The 18,594-nt window shown below is 36.7% G+C and overlaps 1 protein-coding gene across 2 annotated transcripts in view; it reads right to left on the bottom strand.

Annotated features, from left to right (window-relative positions):
* The window catches only part of ZMYM1 (zinc finger, MYM-type 1), a 30,808-nt gene that overhangs the window by 5,359 nt on the left and 6,855 nt on the right, over nucleotides 1–18,594 (bottom strand). Inside the window, exons 2-7 of one of the 2 annotated variants that reach the window (XM_012642241.1) lie at nucleotides 15,581–15,750; nucleotides 14,429–14,501; nucleotides 13,979–14,228; nucleotides 7,723–7,897; nucleotides 7,422–7,634; nucleotides 5,488–5,650 (exon numbers count right to left, since the gene is read on the bottom strand). In XM_012642241.1, coding sequence (XP_012497695.1) covers nucleotides 5,488–5,650; nucleotides 7,422–7,634; nucleotides 7,723–7,897; nucleotides 13,979–14,228; nucleotides 14,429–14,501; nucleotides 15,581–15,676 — 970 coding nt within the window. In that variant the 5' untranslated portion in view covers nucleotides 15,677–15,750. Of the gene's footprint in view, nucleotides 1–5,487; nucleotides 5,651–7,421; nucleotides 7,635–7,722; nucleotides 7,898–13,978; nucleotides 14,229–14,428; nucleotides 14,502–15,580; nucleotides 15,751–18,594 lie in introns of those variants that run through there. The other variant, XM_012642242.1, reaches the window with a different exon arrangement.

Here is an 18,594-nt window from a genome sequence, read left to right as displayed (position 1 = left end):
CTTGGGTTGTTTCCACATCTTTGCAATTGTGAATTGTGCTGCTATAAACATTCGGGTGCAGGTGTCTTTCTTATACAATATCATTTGGTCTTTCAACACAACAATTTTTACAAATAAATATTAAATCTCTGGTGGTGAAGTAGCCTCCCTTTTATATAAAAATACTGGGAAACAGGTAATTATCTAAATGAAAACCCAAAGGTAAGAAGCAACAGCTGCTCCACATGGGAAGGAATCAGTGAAAGAACTCTGGAAATATGAAGAATCAAACTGAAGGCACACCCCCAAAGGGGAACACCAACTCTCTAGCAATGGATACCAACCAAAATCAGAACACTGAAATGACAGAAGAAGAATTTTGAACATGGATTGTAAGAAAATTCATTGAAATGTAAGAGAAAATGAATACCCAACACAAAAAAAATCCAGGACATGGAAGAAAAATTCACTAAAGAAATTGAAATATTAAACAAAAATCAAACAGAACTTTTAGAAATGAAGAATTTATTCAAGGAATTACAAAACACAACAGAAAGCCTCAAGAATAGGGTAGATGAAGCAGAATAAAGAATCTCAGGGATTGAAGACAACACCTTTCAATTAAACAAATGAGTTGCAAAGACAGAGCAGAGAAATAAGAGAAAAGAGCAAAGTCTACAAGAAATGTGGGATTACGTGAAGAAGGCTAACCTAAGAATTACAGGCATCCCTGAGGGTGAAGAAGAAAATACATAAGGGTTGGATAAAATATTTGAGGATATAATGAAGGAAAATTTCCATGGCCTTGTTTGAAATCTAGATATCCAAGTACAAGAAGCTCAAAGGACTCCTGGGAAATTCACTGCAAACAGGAAGACACCATGATACATAGTCATCGGATTGGCCAAAATAAACACGGAAGAGGCTCTTCTACTAGCTGTAAGTTGGAAGCATCAGGTAACCTACAAAGGAAAACCCATCAGACTAACTAACTGCAGACTTCTCAAATGAGACCTTACAAGTGAGAAGAGACTGGGCCCCCATTCTCACTCATCTCAAACAGAATAAGGCCCAGCCTAGAATTATGTATCTTGCAAAACTAAGTTATACGAAGGAGAAATAAAGATCTTCTCAGACAAGCAAAGACTGAGGGAATTCATCAAGATGAGACCTGCCCTCCAGGAAGTACTTCGAACAGCATAACACATGGATCAGCACAATAGACACTCACCAGTGTGAAATCATCCAAAAGCTAAAGGTCAAATGCTAGATACCAGAATGGCTCAAGAGAAAACAAAGCAACAAAGTTCAACTCAACAGGATGAACGGAAATCTGCCCCACTTATCAATTCTTTCAATAAATGTAAATGGCTTGAACTGCCCATTAAAGAGACAGTCTGGCCAAATGGATAAATATACACAACACAAATATCTGCTGTTTTCAGGAAACACATCTAACCCACAAGGATGCATTCAGACTCAAGGTAAAGGGATGGAAAACAATATTCTATGCAAATGGAAACCAAAAGAAAGCTGGCGTAGCAGTTCTGATTTCCTAGATAACTTAGTCTTCAAATCAACGAAAGTGATGAAAGACAAAGATGGTCACTATATAATGGTGAAAGGTACAATTGAACAAGAAGACATTAACAATTCTAAATATTCATGCACCTAACTCAGATGTACCCAGATTCATAAAGCAAATTCTACTTGATCTAAACAAAATGATAAACAGCACCACGATAACAGCCAGGGACTTCAACACCCCTCTGACAGAACAAGACAGATCCTTCAAACAGAAAATAAACAATGGACTTAAACAGAATTCTAGAACAAATGGGCCTGACAGACACTTACAGAACATTTTACTCCCAAACCACTAAATATATGCTTTTCTCATCAGCTCATGGGACATTCTCTAAGAATGACCATATCCTATACCATAAAACATGTCTCAACAAATTTTGAAAATTGGAAATTATACCATGCAGCTTCTCAGACCACAGTGGAATAAAATTAGAAATCAACTCCAACAGAAACTCTCATCTCTACACAAAGTCATGGAAACTAAACAACCTTCTGCTGAATGATTATTGGGTTAAGGAGGAAATTAAGATGGAAATCAAAAGATTCTTTGAACTAAATGATAAAAGAGACACAAGTTATCAAAATCTGTGGGACACAGCTAAAGCAGTCCTGAGAGGAAAATTTATATCCATAAATGCCTATATCCAAAAGACAGAAAGTTCACAAATCAACAACCTAATGAATTGTCTCAAAGAACTGGAAAAGGATGAGCAAACCAACCTGAAACAAAGCAGAAGAAAGGAAATAACAAAGATCAGAGCAGAACTAAATGGAGTCAATAACAAAAAACTACACAGAAGGTTAATAAAACAAAAAGCTCATTCTTTGAAAAAATAAAATTGACATACCTCTTGCTAGATTAGCAAGAAGAACAAAAGAAAGGACTCTAATAAGCTCAATCAGGAATGAAAAAGGAGAAATTACAACTGATACCATGGAAATACAAAATATCATCTATGAATACTATAAAAATCTCTATGCACATAAACTTGAAAACATGGAGGAAATGGACAAATTCTTAGAAACACACAGCCTCCCTAGTCTCAATCAGGAAGAAATAGAATTCCTGAACAGACCAATATCAAGTACCAAAATTGAAGCAGCAATAAAAAACCTTCCTAAAGAAGTGCCAGACCAGATGGTTTCAAACCCAAATTTTACCAGACCTACAAAGAAGAACTGGTGCCTATCCTGCAGAAATTATTCCACAATACTGAGAAGAAAGGAATTTTCCCCAACACATTCTATGAAGCCAACATTACCCTGATACCCAAACCAGGAAAGGACGCAACAAAAAAAGAAAACTACAGACCAATGTCCCTTACGAATATAGACGCAAAATTTCTCAATAAAATCCTAGTAAACCGAATTCAGGTGCTTATCAAAAAAATAATCCATCATGACCAAGTGGGCATCATCCCAGAGATGCAGGGGATGGTTCAACATATGCAAATATATAAATGTGATTCACCACATAAATAGAAGTAAAAACAAAGACTGTATGATCCTCTCAATAGATGCAGAAAAAGCATTCGACAAAATTCAGCAACCTTTTATGGTAAGAACGCTTAACAAAATAGGCATAGATGGGACTTACCTATAAAAGGTTACAAGCCATATATGACAAACCCACAGCCAACACCCTTCTGAATGGGGAAAAATTGAAAGCATTCCCACTCAGAACTGGAACCAGACAAGGTTGCTCTCTATCACCGCTTCTATTCAACATAGCACTGGAAGTCCTAGCCAGAGCAATCAGACAAGAGAAGGAAATCAAGGGCATCCAAATGGGGGCAGAAGGGTCAAAGTATTGCTCTTTGTTGATGATATGATCTTGTATATAGAAAACCCCAAAGATTCTGCCATGAGACTACTGGAATTGATAAACAAATTCAGCAAAGTCTCAGGTTACAAAATCAATGTACATAAATCAGTAGCATTCCTACAGGCCAGTAACAGTCAAACTGAGAACCAAATCAAAGACTCAATATCTTTCAAAATAGCAACAAAGAATATAAGATACCTAGGAATATATTTAACTAAGGAGGTAAAAAGACCTCTACAGGGAGAATTAAGAAACACTAAGGAAGGAAATAGCAGAGGACATAAACCTCTTACCAGAGGTGTAAAACCATACCACACTCATTGATTAGCAGAATCAACATTGTTAAAAATGTCTATACTACCCAAAGTGATCTAAAGATTAAAGGCAATCCCTATTAAAATACCAACATCATTTTTTGCAGATCTAGAAAAAATAATTCTACGCTTCGTATGGAACCAGAGAAGATCCCGTCCGTATAGCAAAAGCATTCTAAAGCAAAAAGAACAAATTGCGAAGCATCAATTTACCAGACTTCAAGCTATACTACAAGGCTATAGTAACTAAAACAGCACAGTACTGGCACAAGAACAGAGACATAGACCAATGGAACAGGACTGAGAACCCAGATATAAAACCATCCTCAGATAGCCATCTAATCTTTGACAAAGCAAACAAAAACATACACTGGGGAAAAGAATCCTTATTCAATACATGGTGTTGGGAAAATTGGATAGCCACAGGTAGAAGACTGAAACAGGATCAGCACCTCTCAGCTCACGGCAGAAAACAAACTTAAACCTAAGGCATGAAACTATAAGAATTCTAGAAGAAATTGTTGGAAAAACTCTTACAGACATTGTTTTAGGGAAAGAATTTATGAAGAAGACCCCAAAGGCAATAAACAAAATAAATAGACAGCAACAACAAAAATAAATAAATGGGACCTGATCAAATTAAAAAGCTTCTGCACTGCCAAGAAAACTATCACAAAAGCAGACAACTTACAGAATGGGAGAAAATATTTGGATATGTAGCATGCTGATAAAGGGCTGATGACTAGAATCTATATAGAACTCAGGAAAATCAGCAGGGAAAAATCAAACAGCACCATTAAAAAGTGGGCAAAGGACATAAACAGAAACTTTTCAAAAGAAGACAGACTAATTGCCAACAGACATATGAAAAAATGCTTAACATCTCTAATCATCAGGGAAATGCAAATCAAAACCACAATAAGGTATCACTTAACTCCAGTGAGAACGGTTTTATCAAAAATCCCAAAACAATAAATGTTGGCGTGGATGCGGAGAGATAGGAACACCCAAACACTGCTGGTGGGACTGCAAACTAGTACAATCTCTATGGAAAGTAATATGGAGATACCTCAAAGAGCTAAAAGTAGAACTACCATTTGATCCAGCAATCCCATTATTGAGCGTCTACCCATAGGAAAAAAAGACATTCTATAAAAAAGACATCTGTACTAGAATGTTTATAGCAGCACAATTCACAATTGCAAAGATGTGGAAATAAGCCAAGTGCCCATCAATACATGAGTGGATTAATAAAATGTGGTCTATGTATACCATGGAGTGCTACTCAGCCACAAAAAATGATGGTGATCTAGCATCTCTTGTATTACCCTGGATAGAGTTGGAGCCCATTCTACTAAGTGAAGTATCACAAGAATGGAAAAACAAGCACTACATGTACTAACCATCAAATTGGTATTAACTGATCAACACTTACGTGCACATATATAGTAACATTCATTGGGTGTTGGGGAGGTGGGGGGGAGGAGGGGATGAGTATATTCACACCTAATGGGTGTTGTGCGCACTCTCTAGGGCGTGGACATGCTTGAAGCTCTGACTTGGGCGGGGCAAAGGCAATATATGTTACCTAAACATTTGTATCCCCATAACATGCTGAAATAAAAATAAATAAATAAGTAAAAATATTGGAAAACAGTTCTTTGTAACCAGTCTTCGATTATTTTAACTCCTACAAAAGTTTAATCTGGAAATGAATGAAAGTTATAAATTAAAGCAAAATAGTATCCTTTAAGAGTTACCAAACCTCTGTAATTGCTAAACAAACATTACCTGTAGAAGATTCCATCCTAGCTTTACTGTATGCAGAGAAACAATTAATAGAGCAGAAAATCTCTGTCTTCCCCAAGTCATTGGTAGTCTCAATCATTTCATCTGAGGGCTTCAGTGATTTGCAAGGAACAGATGTAAGTGGTTTGGCTGGTTTCTGTTTAGAGATTGATAATATTCATATTCCTGGTATACGACATATGTTAACAAACAAAAGCATACCCAGTACCACTGCTTTTAATTGAAATATTACAAAGAATGACAATGAAGCCAGTTTTTCACTTTCCTTAGAAAACAGAAAAAAAGATACCATAGATTTCAATGACTAAAATGAAGTATATTGATAAATCTATTTGAAAACTATTTTTATTATTTGTCAGATATATTTAACAGCAATAATATCTATGCAAGCAATGAAGAAAGTGGTCATAGATGATGTTCATCATCCAGGCACTCAAAGCCTCCTGGATAAATAAACAAAGGCCTTATATAATTATAGGTCTCTCCTCAATGCTTGCTTGGGCATCAACTCAGGAAAGCTCTACTGATGCTAGGGAGGAGCCAGGAAGGAGTGCTTAGTACACATTACAAGACACCGTGGGAATCACTGTTTTTCTACGCTAACTTCATGGTAAAAATTACAAGCATATTGTAAAAAAGCAGCATACAAACAATAAGAAGAGAGTGCAGTGAGTTCAGTAAGTAGTAGGTGTGTGAAGGAAAAGGATATAAACTGTGAAGTTCATCACCTATTCTCTCTCTCTTTTTTTTAAATCACTTATTCTTTCTAGTGAAATAGGAACTATCATTCCTGGACTTAAGAAAACACCACCAATGGCAAGGACAGAATAAAACTGCTTTTGGGAAAACACAGTGCAAAGATAAATGAAAATATACAGATTTTCTTTTTCTGTGAAAGAACATGATGTTGGCAAAGGAACAACAAAACAAAAAGCAGAGAATAATTTTGAAAATTTCTATGTTTATCCTTTATTTGTATGAATAATTTTTGTATTTTGAGAAACCCTTAACAATTCACCAATATTTAACATTAAGCAACAACAGTAGTATAATTTATAATTAAGTTGTCATTCATAAGGCAAAACTAACACTTAATATGCTGTACTAAGATGTGGCCAATAATTATAATTACACCTAACAATCCACTTTTTTAAAATAAAAAGCAACTTCAGTTTTAGATTCATATATTTGGATATTTTTCTAATTCTTGATTATAGTTGACTAAAAATATGGATTTCCTCCATTATCACTGTCACACAATATCTTACATTGAGATGTGAGGGCTAAGAATTAGGTTGTGCTTGTTAACTGATTTACTCAAATAAGCCCACACCCATCACAGGAGCTGAATAACTGGGTACTCAATACAGCTCTTAAAAACAGAACAAGGCCTATTTATTGTGACAAAGTAGGAAAAAAAATAGTATTTGTTGCCCTTGGAAAAAGGCTGTGCTTTCCATTCTCCCATTTCATGTCTAAGGCAGGACACTCTCAAGGTGGGAGCACACTGCCATAGAAAAGACGGGGCTCACAAATGACCTGTTTGAACAGTGGCTTGTTGGGACTCCCTTCTTCAATTGCTTGTTTCAAGGGAAGAATTTATAGGGCTAGAGTTGGGTCTCAAAACATCCTATGAACAAACAACATATGTAACAGTCCCATCTCATAAAAGAGGCTCAGACCACTGTGTTCATCTCACTCAGTCTACCAGATTCTCTGCTCTCAGAAGCACCTACCCAAGGCTCTCCTATCAGAAATAAGAATCTGTCAAAGTCTTCTATTTCATCTTCATCAACTTACCAACTGAAATTATACCCAAGGGTACTAAAAACGATATTCCCACATTTTCCTAGAATGGAACCATTCATAGGCCAACTAAGGGAAGGAACAGTAGTCTTTACTCGTACCTGCTTATATCCTATACTGTTCTTTGAACTGTTAAAGTTCTGAAACTGTCCTTCCATCTGAAACATGTGGAACACACTAGAGCTGGTGTAACAGTAAACTCCACAGTTCTCGCAAGAGTTCATGATGAGGTTGTTAGCAGAGTGAAACTTCGAAAAGCAGGCACTACTGCAGAGACTATGTTTCACATTCTGGTATTTTACTTCATACTGAATCTAGGATTAAAAAAAAGGTTCAGTAAAAACTGATATTTAAGTAGAATCATCAGAATCCCTTTAAAGGTTAAAAAGAATTGCAACTTACAACAGCAATCTTCTGACACATGCTGCACTTGGTCAAAATGCTATTAGTACATATGGTAACAAATGGTTTTCTTTTTTCTTCATATGATAAAAGACAAGATGGGCTGCAAAAATTTTTGCTAGAGCTAGTATCTTCCAGCTGGATACTGATCATATCCTTTGGATTTAAAATGTCTCTAAAAATAAATAACAAGCACACCATTAAACAATTTTACCACAATCACTAAATGACCTGCTCAGACAATCCCCTTTGCTGTTTCATTTATCTGAAGAGCTGTGAGTAGTAGTAAGAACATTAGCCTTGAAATGAGAAAACCTGAATTCAGTATCCAGTTCTATCACTCATACTAAGCAACCTTGGATAAATCACTTATACTCCCTAAATGTTAATTTTCTCACCCATAAAGTAGGAATTATAAAACATATCTAACAGTGCAAAGTTTTTCGTTTTTTTTTTTTTTTTTTTCTTTAAGAGATGGAGGTCTCACTATGTTGTCCAGGCTGGCCTACAACTTCTGGGCTCAAGGGATCCTCCCACCTACCTCAGGTCTCCTGAGTAGCTGGGACTACAGGCACATGCCTCCACACCTAGCTTTGATAGCGCAGTTTTGAAGGCTATTTAGCCTGCATTAGCTGGTGCTAGTGATAATAGAGTGACAATGAGCAAGCATATTCATACAAGACAACTTTGGAATCTTTATGCCAGCATGGTCTGCCAATCCTTGGGGGGGGTCCCCCAGACACTTTCAGGGGTTCCACGAGATCAAAACTATTTTCATAATAATATTAAGAAGTTATTTGCCTTTTTCACTGTGTTGACATTTGAACTGATGGTGCAAAGGCAATGGTGGGAAATTCCACTCCTTTGTATATACCCAAAAGAACTGAAAACAGGTACTCGAACAAGTACATGCATATCGATAAACAGCACTATTCACAATAGCCAAAAGATGGAAATAGCCCAAACATTCATCAATGAATGAATGAATGGATAAACAAACTGGAATATACATACAGTGGAATACTATTTAGCTCTAAAAAAGGAAGTACTAATATATGCTGCAACATGGGTGAACCTTGAAAATTATGCTAACAAGCCAGACACAAAGTGATATATATTGTATGATTCAATTTATATGAAATATTCTAATAGATAAACCCATAGCTACAATGCAGACTAGTGGCTGACAGGGACTCGGGGGACAGAGAAATGGGGAGAAACTGCTTAATGTGTAAGGTGTTTACTTTGGAGTGATGGAAATGTTTTGGAACAAGATAGAAATGATAATTGCACAGCATTGTGAATATACTAAATGTCAATGAAATCGTTAATTTTTTGTTACATGAATTTCACCAAAATAAACTGAGAAAAGAAAAAGAAATGGTGGGCAAAACTATCAGAGCCTAAGCAGAAATCAAAGCAGTGGCACAAAAATACAACTAACATTCACTCTATTCAGGGCAACACAGTGACTCTATATCAAAAAAAAAAAAAAAAAAAAGTGTCGTTTTACTTTAGGATGTCGTTAATATAACAAAAAATTTTTAATTATTTAAACTTCATCCTTGAGTACAGCCTTTTAATATTCCATGTGACACAGGCATAAAGTACTTCCCCTGCACACCGTAAGATGGTTGTCACAAGGAAAAGCTTATATGGAAACATTAAGTTACAACCTGAATTAGCCACTTTTTTCATGGAACACATTTTTACTTGAAAGTAGTGACTATAAAAGAAACTGCTACTCAGAAAAGGGTATCTGGCAGATATTTTCTTGAAAATGAATAAAGTGAGAATGTCACCTCAAGGAAAACAACTGACAGTATTTATTGCCAATGATAAAATTCAAGCTTTCAAGTGAAAATTAGAATTTTAGAAAACTTGTATCTGCCACTTCCAGTTTGATTGCTTCCCAAAACTTAAAGACTTTTCTGATGAGATTGGTGGTGATTTTTAAAATATTGCATAATGAATCATGTCAACATTTGGAAGATCTGCAGAACTCAGCGAATCAGTATTTTCCAAATGACAACAGCATGAGGTTACAAAAATCATTCATGGGGAGAAGATCCATTCAAAGTTCAAGACAGATTAATGAAGGCCGGGCATGGTGACTCACATCTGTAATCCTAACACTTTTGAAGGCTGAGGCAGGAGGATCCCTAGAGGCTAGGAGTTCGAGGTTGCAATGAGCTATAATGAGGCCACTGTACTCCAGCCTGGAAGACAGAGTGAGACCTTGTCCCAAAAAAAAAAAAAAAAAAAGACGATAGATTAATGAATTTTAACATAATAGAGTACAAAAAGTTCACTGATACGGTTTCAGATTCCACATTGTAACTGCCTTTAAGAAACTACAACTGGCCAGGCGCGGTGGCTCATGTCTGTAATCCTAGCACTCTGGGAGGCCGAGGCGGGCGGATTGTTTGAGCTCAGGAGTTCGAGACCAGCCTGAGCAAGGGCGAGACCCCGTCTCTACCAAAAATAGAAAGAAATTAATTGGACAGCTAAAAATATACAGAAAAAATTAGCCAGGCATGGTGGCGCATGCCTGTAGTCCCAGCTCCTCGGGAGGCTGAGGCAGAAGGATCACTTGAGCCCAGGAGTTTGAGGTTGCTGTGAGCTAGGCTGACGCCACGGCACTCTAGCCCGGGCAACACAGTGAGACTCTGTCTCAAAACAAAAAAAAAAGAAACTACAACTTGATTTTTGGTGTTGTATCAAAGAATATCCACGATTACCTGAAAGGCTATTAAAACCCTTCTCCCACTTCCAATCACATGTTTGTAAGGCCAGATTTTCTTCACAGACTTCAATCAAAACCATATTTTACAATAATGTGAATGCATAAGCAGATATGAAAATCCAGCCAGACATTAAAGTGGTTTGTAAAACTGATAAAATAATGCCATTCTCACTAAATTTTTAAAAATATGGCCATTTTTCATTAAAATGTTATTTAGTTTCTAATATAGTAAATAGTGATAGATATAACCTACTAACTAAAGCTCTTTGTGTCTTCAATATTTTTAAGAGTAGGGGTCCTGAGACCAGAAAGTTTGAAAACTACTGCTGTAGGAATTATCAAAATATCTGTCTACCTAGAACTCTCAGAATATCAATCTTTGAGGACAACAGTTTTCAAGATTAACTACCCTTGAAATTAACACTACTTTAACACTTTGACATTTTCAAATTTTTAGTGTATTATGAACTTTCCATCATTTTAATCAGTACTGAAAAGAACAAGTTCATTTCATTATTACATCAGTCATTTTACTGGTTTAAATTATAGCTCTATCTGCAGCACTATCCTTATACTTCATTTGACAAAAATTCTTTTAGGATTCACCATGTTCCAGGGAGTATTAAGCCTTGAGGAGGAGTATAATCTGGTCCTTAATGTCGAGGCTCACAATCTAACCAACAGAGTATTAATTCTTTAAAAACATTAATATTTTATGATCAATGTTTTGGGAGTTATGAATATGACACCATAAAAACACAGACCATGGAACAATTAATCTGGGAGGGGTGGTAATAGGGAGAGAGAAATGGTATGGGAGTAGATAACAGGGGAAGATATCTGAGGCATACCTTTAAGACAGAATGAAGGACATGAGCCAGATGGGAAGGGAGGCAGAAGAAACTACATGAGCACAGGCATGGAAGTCTGAAAATACTTACTGGTTTTTACAACCATCAGCATACTGGATTGCTGGCTTCTAATCTACTAAAGTCTTATAAATAAAATATTAAAAAAAAATCTTGTTAGAAGTGTCTAAAATGAGCTTCAAGCACAGGCCTGAACAACTTTGCTATAAATAAATCAAGCATTAATTAGTACATGGGCCTATTTTCGACTTCATTGATTGCTTTCAGGATTTCTCGTTGGTTCCAACTGAGATATTAAAGCACAGAAAGGACACTTCTTAAATACACAGTTCTCAAAAACAAGCCCCATCTTTCAAATAAGATTTAAAATAACATCTTCAAAGCCATCTTTCAGTTGGGTCATGAAATAGAATAAACACTGCATTAACTCAAAACATGGTAAACCATTTCCATAAAAGAAATCTTAAAAATAACTGAAAATGGGGGGGAGGGATCCTGAAAATTAGCTAAATGTTGAGAACTATACATTAATACAAGAGGCTAATTAATGTGGAGTTTTAAAAAAGTTTTGAAAAAAAACACAGGTTACTCTGAACAGTTCTTCTAGCCTATGCATTACTACCATCTTTCTACCAACCTACAAAATAATATTTTTTATTAAAAAATTTTTTATTCCAGAAGTAAAACTTGTCTCATATTTTTGCTTACCTTGGATTTCTATGCCCAAAGAGTGCTTACACACTAAATCTTTCCCACTTTAGCCTTTTCAAGCTGTCTGGCACATCTACCAAAGATGTGCAGTGAGTACATTCCAAACATAGAAACATAATACCTTAACTTCTCAGGGCCTCGGTTTCCTCAAAACCAAAAGAAAAGGTTTGGACTAGATGACCCCTAAGGTCCCTTCCAGTTTTATGATTCTGCAGAGAGAGAAAGCAGGCTGAGAGTGCCATACGGCCCATAACAAAAAAGAAAAAAGACATGGTACAGTACTGAAGGGTTAAAAAGCAAAAGAGAAAGGTAAGTAGAGTTCTAGGGAATAAGATTTGAAGTAACAGGTAACATCAGAAATAGCAGCCAAAGGAGGAGCTGACGCAACCCACAGAAAGGGTTTGTGAGTTTGTTAAGAGAATGATAACAGTGATAGTTAACATTTACTGAGTTTTTATTATTGTTCTGATCACTTAAATATATTATTTAATGCTCATAATTCTTTATTTTTAAAGGAGATGAATCTAGCTATGTTGTCCAGGCTGGACTCGAACTCCTGGGCTTAAGTGATCCTCCTGCCTCAGATTCCCAAGTAGCTGGGACTACAGGTGTGCACCATTGTACCTGGCTTAATGCTCATAATTCTTATGTACATTTGACAAAAACAGACAGGAATACAAGAAAGGAAGACGTTCTCAATGCTTCTGAAACTTATGAATCACATGGGGAGAAATGCAGTTCTGATTCAGTAGGTCTGTGAGACCCGAGAATCTGCATTTCTAACAAGCTCTAAGGTAATGCTGATAAGAACTGTTCAGGGATCAAACTTTGAGTAGTAAAATATAACTAAATGGAAGAAGCAAATTCAAATTATGGCAATCTAGTTCCCAAATAAGACATTATTTGAACAGAATTTATTATATTTAGAAGCAAATGTGATGGCCTATGAATTTTCTTGTTCTTAAACAAGAACATTTAAAAATTAGCATTAGCATTTCATGATTGCTAATAACCCAGAATTATACTACCTTAGGACTCTCAAAGCCAAAATGTCACTGAGCCCTTCACATACATATCCTGAAAGAAATCTTTGAAAGATTACATAAAGACATGTATGTTTATCTATGGCTATTCAATTTCTCAAAAGAATTAAATAACTTCATTTACCATTACAAGAGAAACATAGCACTATTCTATATCTTAGAAGATCCAAACTAACTGTTATATAATTAATTTTTTAGTAGGCTGCTCACTCTACAGTTAAATGATAGAACAGAATGGACATATAATAATAATCTCACTTATAGATAATTTCAAATGAAAAGAGTAGGAAAATAAGTTTTGGAAGTCACATTATTTCAAGTTAAAGAAAAACAGAATTTCTCACATGTTAATTTCTGAAAACCTCTCAATTAACAAAAAAACTATTTCTGGGCCGGGCGCAGTGGCTCACGCCTGTAATCCCAGCACTCTGGGAGGCCAAGGCGGGAGGATCGCTCGAGGTCAGGTGTTTGAGACCAGCCTGAACAAGAGTGAGACCCCGTCTCTACTAAAAATAGAAAGAAATTATCTGGACAACTAAAAATATGTAGAAAAAATTAGCCAGGCATTGTGGCTCATGCCTGTAGTCCCGGCTACTTGGGAGGCTGAGGCAGAAGGATTGCTTAAGCCCAGGAGGTTGAGGTTGCTGTGAGCTGGGCTGATGCCACAGCACTCTAGCCTGGGCCACAGAGCAAGACTTTGTCTCCAAAAAAGAAAAAAAAACTATTTCTGAAGAATCTATTACAGGAACTAAAAGCAGAAACAGCTTCTTTCCACTAAACCAAGGCAAGATGTCTTCAAAAAAATGAAAATGAAGAAAATTACAACCAAGATTCTGATCAAGATCTATGTAGGGAAGTAAAAAGGGGCATAATTTAGAATTACATACTTTGAGCAGTTTGAACAAGTTTTCTTGGTAGGAGCTGGTGAACTGGTAGATGAACTGTATTCCGTGATGCATGGTGTAGAGCAAAAAAGTTGAGTAGATCCTTTCCTCTGATAAGCAGTTTGCCCCTTATGGAGAATTTTTTTACAACTGGAACAGGAAACCTGGATAGCTGTGGTTGAAACTGAAGGAAGCATTTTATTCACGCCAGATGATGCCAGAGAAAGCTGAATGCCTGTAGTTAACTGTGAAGCTATAAAAACAAAAGAGGAAGAAAAAAAATAAAATCAGTATTTACATAAAATGAAATATGCATTCTTTCATTTTCTTATAGGCTACTTTTCCTGGACTTGAAACCCAACACAAACAAAGCAATATTCAAAGACATTTAAAGAATAAATTAGTTCTCATATTTGTCCAGATAAATACAAGTAACATAAATAATTCTATTACCACTGTCTGAAAACATAGTGTTTATTTTCAGTTCACTCTCCTGAGTTTTGGACTGTTGGGCTTGACAATACTCCTGAAAAGGAGAATTAAAAATAATGAATACGATGTACTTAAAACAACCAGTCATTCAGTAGAAAATGATAAATTATGCTCAAGTTTGTTCAGTGAATTGCATAATTTTTGATGCCCTTTGGCTAATAACACCAATCACTCAAAATACATTGTTTTGTATTTCTTTGGTACCTAAATGTGATTTCAGAACCTTTGTCAACAATAGCCACTACCAATACAGAGTAGACATACTCATGACAACTATTTTCCCTACTTGTCTTCATAAAGATCTTATGACCAGAAATTGAGCAGAATGATTCTTGCAAAGGAGTATTTTTTGAGAGCAACATAATTTCATAGCTACCAGATCCAAACTTGATCTATGTGTCTAAATGTCCATGGGTTGAAGAGTAATAGATACTTCCTAAATGGGTAACATTCTCCAGTCATCAACCCAATGATAATCATACCCTTAACTTAATACTAATCTACTTTAGGCTACTTCTAAACAGAATACTAAAAATAATTTTTTACTGATTTACTTTTTGTTTCATTAGAAATTTTAGCTGGTTCATATACCAATATTCTAAAGAAATCTGTCCCTATGTACAGAATACTCACAGCTTGAGTCAGTTCATCCTTTATAAGTTATTTAGTATGTGATATGTCTAAAAAAGTTTAAAAAAATTTAAACATAAAGCTAATTTGGAAAAAATTATAAAGGTGAAAGTTTTAAGAATTTAAAACGTATTAATTCCATTATTTAATAGAGGCAGTAGCATAAAAACATGTAATTAGTTATTTGTATTATATTGTTATTTACATTGTTTCAAATTAAGAAAAACAAAATTGTGTTAACCTCAGCTAGGTCCATACCACCCTAGGCAATCCTTTTACGTATCCAAAAGCCCAGCTGCACTCAATCACTTTCTGGCACATACTTGTTACAGCACATACCACCAAACGCCTTGTATTATTTGATTAACTGCTTTGGGAAAGATAAGATTTAAGTTTTTCAACTAATAATTTTAGCACGCTTACAATCAAAATTTATAATTAAATGCTGCTCTAGAAAAATAGAAAATAAGGTAAAATATTTACATGAGCATTGTCGGGTTCCGCCTTAATTTCTTTTAGCAGCCCCAGCTGTGATGACACTGCCTTGTCACATTCACCATCTAACAGTGGTTCCTTCATTTTAGTATCTGATGCAAAGGAATCCTCCAGTTCCAAACTAATGGGTTTCTTCCTGGGGAACAGCTTCTAGATTCCTAAAATAAAATATAGATAGAGTCTGATTTTACAATTAGTCTTTTTAAACATGGTAATTTTCTGGAACCACAAAAGGGTCTTTAGACAACTGGGCATCAAGGTTCCCTCACAGTACCAACACTGGCTTCCTTCCCATTATCCATTATTCCTCAATAAATTTCTGCTTTATACTTCTTTGGTAGCTACCACCTCAGTGCTTTCTTCTGGAAAGTCTCCATTTCTGGATATGGCATAAAACCACCAAACCTACACATTTATTTTTAAATTATCAATTGTCTTAGAAATATAAAGCTTTCTATCTGAGGTTAACCCAATTACTTGTGCTCACTACCTCCACCTGCCCTCCAGTTATCCTCTCACCTGCTTCCTCAACTTCTCTTCGCCTCCTATTGGTTCCACTCACATAAGCAAAATAATTGCGGTTTCAGCATTGTTGAAATTTGCCATTTGGTATTGGAATATATTCTTAAATAAATGTGGTTATGTTATACGTCATTTTAATGCACATTTCCCACATTTTTGCTAATGACTTATTACTTGCTGTTTATTTTATATTTATTTTAGACTGTGGAAATGATGTTAGACAAAAAGCAAATTCGAGTGATTTTCTTATTCTAGTTCAAAATGGGCTGTAAAGCAGTGGAGACAACTCGCAACATCAACAACGCATTTGGCCCAGGAACTGCTAATGAACATACAGTGCACTGGTACTTCGAGAAGTTGTGCAAAGGAGACAAGAGCCTTGAAGATGATGAGTGCAGCGGCCGGCCACTGGAAGTTGACAACGACCAGTTGAGAGCAATCACTGAAGCTGATCCTCTCACAACTACACAAGAAGCTGCCAAAGAACTCAACATCAACCTATGGTCATTTGGCATCTGAAGCAAATTGGAAGGTGAAAAAGCTCAATAAGCGGGTGCCTCAAGAGCTGACTGAAAATCAAAAAAATCGTTGTTGTGAAGTGTCACCTTCTCTTATTGTATGCAAAAACAATGAACCATTTTTTGATCGGAGTGTGATGTGCAACGAAAAGTGGGTTTTATACGACAGACAACCGGTGACAACCAGCTCAGTGGCTGGACCAAGAAGCAGCTCCAAAGCACTTCCCAAAGCCAAACTTGCACTAAAAAAAGGTCATGGTCACTGTTTGGTGGTCTGCTGCCCGTCTGATCCGCTACAGCTTTCTGAATCTGAGCGAAACCATTACATCTGAGAAGTCTGCTCAGCAAATTGATGAGATGCCCCGAAAACTGCAACACCTGCAGGCAACACTGGTCAACAGAAAGGGCCCAATTCTTCTCCACGACAATGCCTGACTGCATGTCGCACAACCAACGCTTCAACCAATGCTTCAAAAGTTGAACGAATTTGGGCTGTGAAGTTTTACCTCATCCGCCATATTCACCTGACCTCTCACCACCCAACTACCACTTCTTCAAGCATCTGGACAACTTTTTGCAGGGAAAACGCTTCCACAACCAGCAGGATGCAGAAAATGCTTTCCAAGAGTTCACTGAATCCTGAAACACAGATTTTTACGCTACAGGAATAAACAAACTGGCCGGGCGCAGTGGCTCACACCCGTAATCCCAGCACTGTGGGAGGCTGAAGCAGGACTGCTGGAGGTCAGGAGTTTGAGAGCAGCCTGAGGAAGAGTGAGACCCCATCTCTACTAAAAATAGAAAACATTAGCCAGGCATGGTGGTATATGCCTGTAGTCCCAGCTACTGGGGAAGCTGAGGCAGGAGGATTGCTTGAGGAGTCTGAGGCTGCAGTGGGCTAGGCTGACGGCACTGCACTGTAGCCCAAGCAAGAGAGTGAGACTCTGCCCCGCCTCCACTCAAAAGGGAATAAACAAGCTTATTTCTCGGCAAAAATGTGTTGATTGTAATGGTTCCTATTCTGATTAATAAAGATGTTTTTGAGCCTAGTTATCATGATTTAAAATTCACAGTCCGAAACCACAATTACTTTTGCACCAACCTAATATGTTCGAGGATCTGACTTCTAAAGCTATCGCTCTCCCTCTGACTACTCCTTCCTTCCCTCATCCTTGAAATTCTCTCCTTCCTTGAATTCTGACTCCAAGACTTCCTATTTCTCCTTTTACCTCTTTGCCAGTCTTTCCCAAAAACACTTATTTCACCTGTTTCTAAAATATCTCTGTTCCTCCAAAGCACAATTCCCCAGTACTCTTCTCACTTGCTCTATGGGCACAACCTTACATTCAACTATAACCTATGAGCTGATTTTCCCCTATAGTTCTGAACTCCAGCCCATATATCTAATTTCCTATTAAATAGCTCCATTTGAATACTCCACAGTTTCCTCAAACTCAAGAGATTTAAAACTATTTTCTTATATTACCCCCACGAACCTGCTTTACTGATATCCCCTTTCGTGGTAAATGGCACTATCATATGCCCAATTTCCCATGACCAAAATCTAGGAGTAGTCCTAAATTCCTCTTCTTCTCAAATCTAATCACCAAATTGGATCAAATCTGCCTTCTAAATAAGTCTTAAATCTATTTTCCCATTACACATCATGACTGCTTCTCCCCACCACCCAAATCAATGGATTCCTTTTTGCTAAATAGGTAGCTAAAATCCAAAATCACAGTATAAAAGGTTGTTGTACATTCAGGCTTAAAAAAGAACTCTTTCCTTTCCTACCACTCTAGGCTGGCTTCAGAGTGCAAGTCTCCTGGTCTCCTGGATTCCCCCTCCTTCATCTTCCCCCAAACAAACCCATACTCTTTAAAAAAAGGGCTTTAGAACTAAATTATTATGGAGGATAGAAGATAACAAATACATATATGGAGAAGTTAAAGTTCTTACAGG

This window comes from Propithecus coquereli, unplaced genomic scaffold, assembly GCF_000956105.1.
Source record: "Propithecus coquereli isolate 6110/MARCELLA unplaced genomic scaffold, Pcoq_1.0 Scaffold178, whole genome shotgun sequence".
Taxonomy (NCBI): domain Eukaryota; kingdom Metazoa; phylum Chordata; class Mammalia; order Primates; family Indriidae; genus Propithecus; species Propithecus coquereli.
Note: the sequence above shows the minus strand (reverse complement) of the source record. Positions and strands in the feature narration are given on the sequence as shown.